Raw genomic sequence first — 13,214 nt, forward strand, 5'->3', positions numbered from 1 at the left:
TTATTTGGAAGCAGGTTGTTTAGAGAGGCAATGTAGTAATAGTGAGGTAATTAGGATGGGCCCTAATCCCATATGACTAGTATTCATAAAAGAAAGGGTCATTTTGCCTGTGCATGCAAGGAGAACAGTATAAAAAGACACAGGGGCAAGATGGCTCTGGAAAGCCCAGGAGGGAGGTCGGAACCAGACCCTTCCCTCAAGACCCTCAGAAGAAACCATCTCTGCCCACACCATGCCTTGAATTTGTAGCCTCCAGAACTGGAAGACAACACATTCCTGGGTTTCACGTCTCCGTGCCTGTGGGGCTTTGTTACCACACACTTAGAAAATTAGCCTACCTGGCCCCATACTTCTCTAGAGTGCTGTTCACTCCTTGATGCTGCTCACTATCTTTCTGCCCTGCAGAGACGCAATCTGAAAAGGGAAGACACTGCCTTTCTCTGGGTTGACTCCTGCAGCTCCGGCTTCACACGCACCTGGCCACGCTCCGTATCTCGCTGAGGAGTTTCTCCTCGTTTTTCCTGACGTTCTTCTTGGACAGACTCAGGAGTTGGGTCACCAGTTTCAGAGAGTAGCTGTCAGCCAGTTTGAAGGTGCTGTATGTTTCTCTCCATTTCCGAATGCCACCTGAAGTAGATTCAAATAAAGGAAGAGAATGCACCACAGGTTTGGGTAATTAGTTCCACTAGTTTTGTCCACTTACGCCAGGGGTTTGCAAAACTATCACCGTGGACAAAATCCAGCTATCCCAGTACTTGGTTGTGATCCTCCTGCCTCAGCCTCCCGAGGGCTGGGATGACAGGCATGCACCACCATGCCCGGCTATTTCCAATTCTTATTCTATCCCATTTCCTTTCCTCCCTCCCTCTTTCTGATTTGAAAAAAAAAAATCTCCCTACTTCCTGTTATCTATTTTTTTTTTTAATTTTGCTCTCTATTTATATTTCGGGTTTCTCACATGAGAGAAACCATGCAATATATAAGCTTGTATATCTGATTTATTTCACTTAATATTAAGGTCTCAAGGTGTAGCCATTCACCTATGAATATAAGTAAAGATCTACTGGCACATTACATTATAAACGCATCTATATGTTTATCATCTATGCTCCCTACCTGCACAATGTTCCACATGAGGAGAGAATCTGTCTTTTCTCTACGTTATCCTAAATCACTGGAAATGATGGCTGAGCTAGTATAAGTGACCAGTGAATGTCTGTTAAATGAAGGAAGAAGAAGCACACATTTGAATTCCCAATAGGACTCACTCAGCAGGTACAGCAGAGAAGACAAGAGACCCTGAGAATCCAAAGTGGGAAGTGGTACGGTCAAGCCCTATAGGACCATTCATCCTGGATGCTGGCCTTTTAAGGGGCTATTTACCTGTGACCAGAGGATGGAGGCGGAAAGGCTTGGATATTCAGGGAGCACAAGAATGCCTCTCTGAGAGGAGGCAACTTCTAAGACTGAGTCAGAAAGCACAGAAATCTCCAGGAGGCCACAGAGTGAACATGACAAAGGTTCCTGCTCACATACGCTTGACCTTCAGGGGTTGAAGGGTAGACCAGATGTCCCTTAGCTGTAGCTCAGCCTCATCCATTATGATCTGGTGGCTCCTCATCCTACTTCTCCTCATGCACTTACCTTCACAGGTGTCTGTGTTGAACAATGGAAAATGCATCACAACAGGTCCATTTTCCCCTTTCAGGATGTAGCAGCTTTCAGGGGCTCTTGACCACTCCTTCAGCTTGGCCTCTTCCACCAGGGGAAAGGGGATCTTGTGGTCGTGGCAGTAGTTAGCAGTAGACCTGATGGTCTAAGAAGGAGGCAACAGAGTCTTGTCTGGAGGTCTTTCCAGAAGGTTCCTGGGGCCTGGAGACTTACCAGGACCTCAGCAAAAAGCCCAGACACATAGCATAATAGGTATTGGCTTAGACACGGGTGCCGCCTTCTATACATGAAAGCTCCCCCAGTTACCAGCACAACTGGGGAGAGATGTTCATGGTGACTATGAGCTTGAGAGTAACCCTAAAGACTGGGGGCTGAGAAACCCAGAAGGTGAGGAAAAGGTAACCCCAAAAAGGGTTGGAATACAGGCCACATAAGTATCTTCAAACTATCTGGTTACATTTGACATAAGTGTGTCAGTTTGCTGTTACAACACAATACCCGAGGTGATCAACTTATAAAGAGGAAAAGTTAGCTAGGAATGGTGTTGCACATCCAGAAGCTGAGGGAGGAAGATTGCAAGTTCAAGTCCAGCCTGGGCAGCTTAAGGACTCATCGAGGCCCTGTTAAAAATAAATAAATAAAACAAAAACCAAAAAAAAGGCTGGAGATGTAACTCAGTGTGAAGGTCTCGGGTTCAATCCCTAGTAGTTGAAAAGAGGAAGGGCTTATTTTGGTTGACAATTTTGGAGGCTCCACTCCATCGTCAGTTGGCTCCATTCCCTTGGGCCTGTGGTAAGGCAGCTTAGTATGGCAGGAGTGTATAACAAAGCAAAATATCACGAGTCAAGGGGCAAAGAGAGAAAGAGGAAAAGGCCTGGGTCCCACAGCCCTCTTCGAGGGAACTCGCCCAGGGGCCTGAGGCCCTCTCACTAGGCCTCTCAAAGGTTCGTTGCCTCCCAATAACACCATGCTGGGGACCAAGTGTCTAACACGGACCTCTGAGGAACAGTCAAGATCCAAGCCATAGCAATAAGCCAAAAGAAATAGGAAAAACCATTTTTAAAAATAATGTTAGTTAACTCAAAATGTCAAAAGTGTGAGCAACCAATAAAAAAATGACAAGGTCTTTTTTTTTGACAAGTCTTTTATATTCATTTCCTACATTCATTTTTTAAAATCTAAAGTGTTCGAACGCGCAGCATATCTCTGTGGACTGGGTCTATTTCAAGTGCTCAAATGTCACATGCAACCCACGTATCTATCAGACAACATAGCTGTGTGTAGTATTTTCTGATTAAAAGTTTAACAGACGCTGTTGTGTTCGTTACCACTGCTCTTGTCGTTTCTGTCGTCACCCGCCTAAGCACCACTGTTCCTACTCAACACCCGCTATGGACCAGGCACAGGGGTGGAGAGCTAACCTGTCACAGCCCACACTGCTATGGTGGAAAGGCAGCGCCCAGCTGGTGGCAGAACCACCTGTCAGGAAGAGGAGCCCGGGAATCTCTGAACTGCACTTAGCAGATCAGAGGCCCTTGGGGTGTTGCCGGATCATGAGTGCTTCCGGTGCGAAATGCCGCTAGATTTGCTTTACAGACCTCTAGCCACACCTCCCACCACTCCCTTCCCTCCTGGGCCTTAGCTCCTCCCCACACAGCTCCACCACCACCCAGGAACCCCACCAAGGCCTTGCTTGGTTACCTCAAAAGGATCCCCAGCGCTAAAGTCAAAGGAGAGGATGAGCTGGACATTCCGTGCAGGGAGCAGAACAAGAGGGTAGGGAGAGTTGATGGCAAAACCAGCATCCACCAGGTGAAGGAGTTTCCGGTTGCGCATTTCCTTTTCTTTGATGTCACCTGCAGGACCAAGGAGGAGATTCACTGGTTCTCCATCTGACAGTCTATTCCAAGGCCAGGATGTGGATGTGTGAACGGAGTTGTGCACAATCTCAGCTGTAGAGCCTGCCCTGCACAAAGCACTGGAAGAGAAGCGAGTGCAGGCTGCTGTTCAGCCAGGACTTTCAGTCTCTAAAACTCTGTGTTAGCTAAGCCTTTCTTCTTTATAAAGTACCTCAGGTATTTTGTGATAGCAAAGAAACAATGGACTGATACGATTTGCAAGACATTCACAGCCCTCACCAAGGAGGGGCACATTTTGAAACACCCCATCCTGGGAGATGCAACTTTTCCTGACTTCGACAAATACAACAGGGCCCCAAACACAAAGATGTCCACCGTAGTCTTGTCACAGAAGAGTAGCAATCTCTCCAATATGCAAGAATTGGCACAGCCTTGGGACGAGGCATTCATCAGCCAGGAACACAGCAGCTTAGAGAGATTATAGAGTGGCCCTTGGAGAGAGCACCCAGAGACCAAAATCAGTTCTACCCAGATAATGGGGGTAACCCACAAAACAACCCATATAAGCCAGATCCTAGGACTGATCGATGAGGAATTAGAGTTTTTGCATCCTTTTCAGAGACAGAGAAAAACAGACTTTCACAATCCCTTGAACTGGGAACCACCAGACAGAGGGCCAGGGTGTCCATTCAGAACCACGAGGGCCTTCCCACCCCCACTCCACAGCTCTGAGGAGGGATGGGGTGAGATCATTTCAAGTTCCTTGTTTCCCCTACCTCACCCCACCCAACTTGGGGCTGGGAAGACGGGAGAGGAGCTTTGTTGCCTACCGTGTTTATACAGGAAGTTGTTCATGGTCCCCCATTCCCACTTGGAACAGCACACTACAGTTTTGACCAGAACTTTGCAGGTGTCCAGTATCTCTAGAGGGGAAAAGTGAGAGGGGAAGGTGAGTGTCATGGGATGAACTGTGCCCTGCCCGCCCCCAAATTTTGTCACAGCCCTGACTTGCAGTGTGACTGTATTTGGGCACTGAGGGAAGTCGACTAAAGCTAAATGAGGCCATGAGGGGAGGCCCTAATCCAACAGGACTCATGTCATATTAATGAGGAACTGATGCAAGGGATTGGGCTTGCACAGAAGAAAGGGCACATGAGGAAAAGGTAAAAAGGAGGCCGTCTATCTGCAGGCCCAGGTGAGAGGTATGAGGAGAACACAGCCCTGCCAGTAACTTGGGCTTGGACTCCAGCCTGTAGAATAGAGACTCACGCGTATGTGGTTAGAGCTTCCCACTCTGTGGAACTGTGTAACGGCAGCCTCAGCAGATTGCTACAGCAGGCCGGGAATGCCCAGCCTGCGCTTCTTCCTGTCAGTTGAAAGTCTTAAGAGCAAGAAAATGAGGGTTCTATATAAGAGGAATTCTACCTCAAGCCCCTAACCAGGATCCTGGCCTGCCCTGTGGAGCTGGAAATTGCCAGTCCCTGCATTTCCTTCAGCCAGATTTTAAATGGATGGATACACAGATACATATAGACATATAGACAGATACAGATATATATATGGAGAGAGAGAGATACGGTTATAGATACACATGGTCAGATATAGATACACAGTCATGGGTGACTGGTTCCAGGACCCCCACTCCCAAGCACAGCAAACTCCAATGGTGCTCGAGTCCCTTATATAAAATGGCACAGTATTTTCTTAGAGACCGTACTCATCCTTCACAGACTTTAAGTCGTCTTTTGATGCCCTGTCATACCTAACTCAACAGAAGCTGTTACGTTATATCACTTAGGAAATGTGACAAGAAAGCACATGCTCAAGACAGACACATTGCTTAAATGGCTCCGATCCATGGTTGGTTGAATCTGCACAACGGTTCTGTTTCTCTGAAGAACCTTGACCAATGCAGCTGGCAAACAACAGCCATTTAATACGCACTCTCTGCTGCAGTATTTTAGCAATCCACACATCCCTGCTCATCTTTTCATGGCTCTTCAACATTTAATGCCACCTCCCTTTCTACGTCAGCCTGGCCTAACGTCCCTTCCTGGCCTAATGAAGACGCCCGTGGCTAATGTAAGTGGACAGAGCCAGGACAGAAGTTGGTGGCAGTGCATGTATAGAAAGCCAGATTCTTCCTGCAAGAAGACAGGGGCATCCTTCTCTGCTTCCCAGGCTTGACTTGGAATACTTTTTAAAACTTCTCTCCTTTAAAGAGAAATAAGAAGATGAAAGAAGTTGAAGTCACCAAAACATCTTCAAAGCGGTGAATCCAGAAGCAAGATAGGTGAAAAAAGTGTTGCATACAACATAATGGTATGATCTAACTTAAACACACAACGCTTAGCCAGAAAAGTAAAGCTATACACATCATTTTATAACATGGTACATTAAAGATATGTGCTTCTCTTTGAGCACAGACTGAGGTTATTACGGAAAAGCACATAGGAGGCTGGGCATGGTAGCACACACCTGTAATCTCAGCCCTTGGGAGGCTGGGGCAGGAGGATTGCCACAGGTTTAAGGCCTGCCTGGGCTATATAGTAACTGTAAGGACAGCCTGAAATACATAGCAAGACTCTGGCTCAAAAAACAAGCAAGCCCAAAAAGCATATTGCAGTGTGGTGACCACCATCTCTTTCCATGAACCACCCAAGGAGGGTAAATCGGCGTATCTCATCTCTAAGATAGAGCCGGGAGCCAAAGTTGGCTTTTCCAGGTCTTCACTTGAGTGAGCTCACCGTCGTTCTTCAGTTGCCCCCCAGCCAACATCCTTCTTTAACTCCATCTAATGGGAACCCGGCCAAGAATTACCCGAAGGCATCAAGGCAATGACAACCTTGCTACTGAAATTATAGGCCAGGGAAACCAGCAGATGGATTTCATTCAACGAAGATAAAATAAGAATTTTTGTTAAGATGGAAAAAGAGGAAGACAACAAAGGAAAAGCTAAAGAAAGGCTGGAGACAGTGAAGTTTGCCATCTTTTCCTTGGGGAATTGAGGATTTGCTGATAAGAAGGGCAGCGTGTGTCTGCCCGGATGCTGGGTGAGTCCTCACAGAAGACAGACTTTGGCGGCTTGTGGGGAAAGACCTAGGGGTTGGTGATGTGGGGTGGACCAGCTGCCTCTGGGTCACTTTAGACCTTAGGGAACAGTTTTGTCACTGCTGTCACTCATCCATACCACGTCACTCAGAATTTCCTACCAGGAACCTGTTCTTCTCTCCTTTTTCCATGGAATTTAGCCCCATCAGGAATGGTCTTGCTTGAGGCTGGCTTACTTGTCTATGCTCCATCTCTCCCACTAGACTGTGAGACTCTCAGGGCAGGCAAGGGATCTGTTTGTTCCCCTCTGTAGCCCCTGGGCCTGTGCTGTTCTAACAAATCAGGACATCCTTGGTAGAGGAGTGGTCCACGGGATGTCTGCACCCTCTACAGCCTCCCACTGCAGGACGGCCTAGAGAGGTGCACCAGTGAGGAGACAGAGCACGTTGATGGATGTGGTACTTACTGGACATTGCACCTTTGGAAAAAAGCCTTGGGTGTGAACTCAGGCCTGAATGTTCTTCTAGTTTCACGATGCTTTGTACGAGCCGTTCCAGGAACTTCCCCCGCTCTTCTGGGGAGACCTTGTTCCAATTCTGGACCATCTCAGCCAGCCATACGAGTGCGTTCTCACTGACTTCATCTTCCCCTAGAAACCCAAGTGGTTGTCCATTCAGACTGGGTCGACGCACCGTGCGTGCCCAGTTTGTCTGCTCTGTGATGCCCAACAGCTCCTCCTACCACTGCTGGTGACTTCTCCGGGCAGGCTCTCTTCCCTTACCTGCTGGTGACCTCGACACTGTATCGTTTTCCCCTACTTTTCCACCTCTTATTTTACCTCTCCTTTGTCTGTTCTTCTGCCTCTACTCTTCCTTTCCATGCTGGGATTCAGGATTTGGTTCTAAGCCCTCTCCACCTCCACTTTTATCCACACCCACTAATCTATGCCCACGAACCGAACTGATGATGTCCAGCCCTCTCTTCCTCACCCAGACGTTAATTCTGAGCACATCTATTGAGCACTTAGCACATGCCAGGCCCACCTTTAAGCACTCGCCATGAACTCTATCCTTCCACCTTCACTGCACTAGGAGAAACGTGGGTCATCACCACCATAAAAAACAGATGCATGCAGGAACAGAGAGGGTACATCACTTGCCCAAGGTCACACAGCTAGCAAGGGGTGGGGTTGGGATGCAACCCCGTGATCTTCCCCACTGCTTTCCCTTTTATGCTCATCCTACAGCAACCAGCCATCCAGGGGTCTAATCCTGCCCTTCATACGTTCAACTCATGCCATGCCCTAAAACAAATATGGATCAGTTAGCAATGGAAGATTTCACTGGCTTTTCCCAATTGCGGCTTTTTGGCTTTTAGTCATTAGTTGTTAATACACTGGAGCCAGAGAGCTTGGGTCTGAATGCCGCACCGCTGTTTACACTGCATCACCTTGAATGTGTTACTCAATCTCTCTCTCTCTCGGTTTCATCACTTAAAACTGTGGATACCAGGATCGCCTACTTCACAGGGCTGTTGTGAAGACCCAACTGGCCTGTGGGGCACAGCCTGGCACAACGGCAGATGCTCATCCGCATTCCTGCTGTCTGGGGTCCCTTCTTCTACCGTGGCGACAGCTGGCTGGAGCTGAGTGACCGACGACCTCACTGCATTTCCCCCAGTTCTTCCTCCCTTATTCCCTTAGCCCCAGGCAGCCTCCTTTCATGAGTTCGTATTTCCTACCTGGCCACTGGAAGCCTGACACTTTCCTGTGAGAGGACACTGTGAGGGTGCAAGAGGAAGCAAGTTCCCACCTCCTGCCCACTGCCCACCCGCCTGCTGGCTCCCCGCTCTGCTTTCCTCACATTCCCCCGCCCTCTCTGCCATCCACGTAGCAGTTTGTGAGTAACTTCTTGTGCACAGACCTCTCCTTCCAGCCTCCAGTTTTTGCTGTAGGACCTGGAGCTTCTTCAGGATGCTGGGGGCATTCGGATCTTCTACATAAACTGTCACCAAGTCCAGCAACTCTTCTGCAATGGTCACTGCTCAGAGACCAAAGACACCCGTGACAGTACGCGGACAGCATCACTGCCTCCTCCCAAATTCCCTTGTAACCGATCCTCTTACCAGTGCTGCTCATCCGACCAGCATCTTCTGGGCTTCCACGGTAAAATCTCTCATCTACAATTCATGGAGTAGTTTCAATGTGTGGGGCGTGGCACAGTTTCCAGTGGGACTCTTACCCCACCACCACCTCGATCAACACATCTCAAATCCTGTCTCATTAATTTCGTAACCACCAACACATTTACCTCACACCTCAGATCTTCAGCTTCCTCATCTGTTAAAACTTGCCGTGACCAATATTCAGAGCAGCACTAGTCACCATCACCAAAATGTACAAATAATCCCAGTGTGCAGCGACAGATGAAATGTGAAACACCTCACCAATGAACACCACCCCAGCATCGGAAGGAATTGACGTTTCCATGTGTGCTACAGCATGGACAGACTCTGAACACAGCACACTTAGTGAAACCAGCCAAACGAAGAAGGACTGACATTGTGTGGTTGCATTATGGGATGTCCTGCTCCATTTGGACTGCTTTAGAAAACTAATTTCTCACAGCACTGGAGGCTGGCAAGTCCAAGTCAATACGTCTGCCGATCTGATGCCTGGGGAGGGTCTGCTCTGTAGTTCACGTGGTAAAAGCCCGCAGTGCCCTCCCATGGCAAAGGGACCCGCTAGCTCTCTGGGGCATCCTTTACCAGGGCTCTAATCCTACCACGAGGCACCACTCTCTCTCATAGCCTAACCGCCTTCCAGAGATTCCAACTCTTGGTGTCACGCCTAGGTAGGGGATTCTACCTAGAGGACTCAGATTTCAGCCTATGCATTTTGGGGAGACATAAGCATCTAGTCTGTTGCATAAGAGGCACTAAACAAAGGGCAAATTCACAGAGACAGAAAGCAGAGGAGAGCTATCGGTGAGGGACTGGAGAGAGGGAGAGGGAAAGTTATTCTTTAATGAATAGCAAGCTTAAATTTGGGGGTGATGAAAACATTTGGGCATAGATAATGGCGAGGCGTTCACAGCACTGTGAATGCCTTTAATGCCACTGAATGGGACATTTCTGAATAGTGAACATGATCGATATCGTGATGTGTTTTTCTGACCACACCCAAACACTGTTCCTCATGGGTGATGGGTGAGAGTGAGGTGGTGGTTTCCGAGGGAAAAGGAGCTTCACGCAGACGGCACAGACACTGAGGTACAGGTGAAGATGGAGAGGAAGAAAGGCAGGTGTCCTGAGCAGCCTGGGTGAGGGGAGAGCAAAAAAAGCAAGGGTGGGAAGTGCTTGTATCCCCCAAATCCATGCACCAAAATCCTAACCCTAGAGGTGGAGGCTTTGGGTGGCACTTGTGTCACGAGGTTGGAGCTCACAGAAAGGAGTGAATTTCCTTAAAAGGGGTCTCCAGAGAGCTCTCTTATCATCCTGGCTTGTGAGAATGCAAGATGTTGGCATAGGGTCTACCGCCTAGAACCCCCCTCTCCCAGAACCCAGATCTTAGACTCCCAGCCTCTAGAACCGAATTATAAATTTCTGTTGCTTATAAGTTAACCATACCCACGGGCCTTTCTTGTAGCAGGTCTACTGACTGAGATGGGGCCCTGACTGCTGGCCCACAAGGAGGCAACCCTGCTCTGTGTTCCCCTTTGCTCCTTCTACGCACACAAGGTGACATTTGCCAAACTCCTCTCACAGGAGGTGGGGCCCTGTGACTGATCCTGGCCAACAGGAAACGACTGGCACCTCCAGGCCTGGACACAGAAGCCCTTCATGACCCTCCAGCTCTCTTACGGAACGAACACGGAGTAATGAGACACTTGCAGCTTGACCCCTGAGTCTCCACCTGGGAGAGAGCGGCTCAGGATGGTCACCCAACCCATCTTTTTTTTCGTGAGCCCACGTACATTCTTTGCATCTTAAAGCACTCTGGGGGGGCAGGCATGATGGAGCACACCTGTAATCCCAGCATTCAGGAGGCTGAGGCAGGAGGACTGCCACAAGTTCAAGGCCAGCCTGAGATACACAGTGAGTTCAAAGCCACCCTGAACTGTATAGTGAGACCCTGTATCAAAAAACAGCAGGGCTGGGGATTTGGCTCATTGGTTCTGCTGACTGCCTCACAATCGCAAGGGCCCGAATTTGATTCCTGGTACCAAACAACGGCAACCACAACAAAAAGCACACTGGGGCTTCTTCTTTTGTGCAGCAAAGACTTTCCTGCGTGCTTCTTTGAACTCGCAGTCCACACATTCTTGAGAAATACTTTTCTTCTATTGCTTTGAGCTGTACCCACTTTCTACCTCTGACATCATCTGGATCTCAGATATACCTAGGGTACGTGGGCGATTCTGCACATGAGAGCTAGGGACGCACCCCACCCCTTCTGGCTGTGGGGCCTTGGACACATCACTTAGCCTATGTGCCTCTTGATTTCTTCCTTCGTCTGTTTGGACGTTACAACAGGAGAGGTAATTTACAAAGAAAAGTCACGTATTTCTTATAATTTGGAGGTTGGCCGATGCAACATCAAGGTGCTGGCACCTTGCAAAAGTTTCTTGCCTCATCGTCCCATGGTGGAGGGAGAGGGTGAGAGCAAGGAAGCAAGAGAGGTTAGATTCACTTTTATAACAAACCGACTCTTGCAATAATTAACCCACCTCTGTGACATCAACGACATAAACCACCTGTGAGCACAGAGCATGCGACCTAATCGCCCTGTTAGGCTTTACTCCCAACACTGTTGCACTTGGGACCCGTGGCCGCGGGAGGACAGTCACAGCCATTCCACTTGAGCGGGGAGGCAGTCAGAGCACTCTCTTCAGTGATGCTGAGCACACATGCTCATCTCATGCGACCTTCTGAGGCCAGGGGCGGCCCAAGCAAGTGCCCGGTCCACGGCATCAGGAGCAACTCCCAGCGGTGTGGGACGCTTACCTTCCTGGAGAAATTTCTCCTTCAGGTGCAGTAACTGATCTGTAAGAAAGCAGAGGCTGGAGCAATGTTTCTCTGCACAACACAGCCACGGGTGATCAGAGCGTTACAGAGTTATTACAAAGATTGTGAGATAGGGCAGGCAATGACTGCTACCTCCTAGTGCCTTTGTCTATAGGCTTTCGAGGAACTGACTCACTGAATTTCCATAATTACTACACTTATCACCCCACGTTAAAGATACAGAAACTGAGGCACAGAGAGGTGAGGTAACTTTCCGGAGGTCTCAAAGCACACATGTACGAGAGCAATATTCCTCCCAAGGGGCCTGTACTCTTGGCCACTCTGTAGTTACACTGGCTGCCTCAGTAAAGGATTAAGAGATGTTAACAACACACTTAGAAAATGCAATTGCTAAACAATGACATACAGATCTTTCTTCTGCCCTGCACAAGGAAAATACAGTAAACCTCCTGGCACAAAACATCTGGAGGCTTTGGCCCTTCTGTTCTTCAAATACTCACCCAAAATGAATTTTTTAACTTCTTCAGAATTAGCCAGAGCACTTCCCCATAATCCTGCAGAGAAAACAGAAATAAAACTAAAAGTCTATCATGTAGCTGATATGGTTGGCTACACAAAGCACTGCGTGGCTTGCATAAGATGCTGTTTGTATCTGCACTGGAAGGAAGAGCCTTCTTTAGTTCAGTAGATGTTCCTGAGGCAATCATGAGGCAGCTAGCACTCTTCTGGAATGAGCAACGAACAAGCCAGGCAAGGCCCCTGGCCTCATGCCTGTTCTCTTCCATGGAGGAAGCCGGCTCACTGTTGGGGATGAGGTCATCTCAAGCACAGTGCTTATCAGCACTTCTCCCAGTGTCTCCCAGCCTCCCTTGCAGCTAGGTGAACGTCAAGTTCCAGAAGAACACAGTGGGGATCTTTGGAAAGTGCTTGCTGTTCTACTAAAAAGAAACACATTGATCTGATGCAGTAGCCATGCTCTGGAGAGGCGTTTAGCACAGAGATGAACATTAATACGCCCAGGACAAATAAGCAACGATCCAGAATACACTGAGTCCTTATGCTGAATGTGGCATAGCTAACTCAGCGTTACCAGCTGTTTGCCTATGGTTTTTGTTTTGTTTCCCTTAGACAGTTAAACTTTCCTCAGGTCCCTGGCCTCAGACGAACACATTTGTATTTGATACAGTGAGATATAATGAACAAGTTGTCAGAGACGCACACAGACATAGACACAGACATGGACATAGACATTAGGGCCCTCTAAATAAAAAAGAAACTACTCAGCGTTACCAGCTGTTTGCCTATGGTTTTTGTTTTGTTTCCCTTAGACAGTTAAACTTTCCTCAGGTCCCTGGCCTCAGACGAACACATTTGTATTTGATACAGTGAGATATAATGAACAAGTTGTCAGAGACGCACACAGACATAGACACAGACATGGACATAGACATTAGGGCCCTCTAAATAAAAAAGAAACTAAAACAAGGACACATTAAATGTTGGTAAGGATACGGAGGAACTGGAACCTTTGTGCACCACTGGTGAGAATATAAAATGATGCAGCCACTGTGGAAAGTAATATGGTGGTCTTGGAAATTAAATGCAATC

The 13,214-nt window shown here is 48.2% G+C and overlaps 1 protein-coding gene across 8 annotated transcripts in view; it reads right to left on the minus strand.

Moving 5' to 3' along the window:
• Positions 1 to 13,214, minus strand: part of Pla2g4c (phospholipase A2 group IVC) — a 43,327-nt gene that overhangs the window by 7,052 nt on the left and 23,061 nt on the right. For 7 of the 8 annotated variants that reach the window (XM_033765873.1, XM_010640804.2, XM_010640803.2 and 4 more), the window contains 9 exons: positions 12,107 to 12,160; positions 11,586 to 11,624; positions 8,706 to 8,759; positions 8,504 to 8,620; positions 7,048 to 7,230; positions 4,361 to 4,453; positions 3,373 to 3,527; positions 1,645 to 1,816; positions 477 to 627 (listed from right to left, as the gene is read on the minus strand). In XM_033765873.1, the coding sequence (XP_033621764.1) occupies positions 477 to 627; positions 1,645 to 1,816; positions 3,373 to 3,527; positions 4,361 to 4,453; positions 7,048 to 7,230; positions 8,504 to 8,620; positions 8,706 to 8,759; positions 11,586 to 11,624; positions 12,107 to 12,160 (1,018 nt within the window). Of the gene's footprint in view, positions 1 to 338; positions 628 to 1,644; positions 1,817 to 3,372; positions 3,528 to 4,360; positions 4,454 to 7,047; positions 7,231 to 8,503; positions 8,621 to 8,705; positions 8,760 to 11,585; positions 11,625 to 12,106; positions 12,161 to 13,214 lie in introns of all 8 variants that reach the window. The other variant, XR_783602.2, reaches the window with a different exon arrangement.

The sequence above is a fragment of the Fukomys damarensis genome, unplaced genomic scaffold (assembly GCF_012274545.1).
Source record: "Fukomys damarensis isolate Sample0158 unplaced genomic scaffold, DMR_v1.0_HiC HiC_scaffold_19, whole genome shotgun sequence".
Classification (NCBI taxonomy): Eukaryota; Metazoa; Chordata; class Mammalia; order Rodentia; family Bathyergidae; genus Fukomys; species Fukomys damarensis.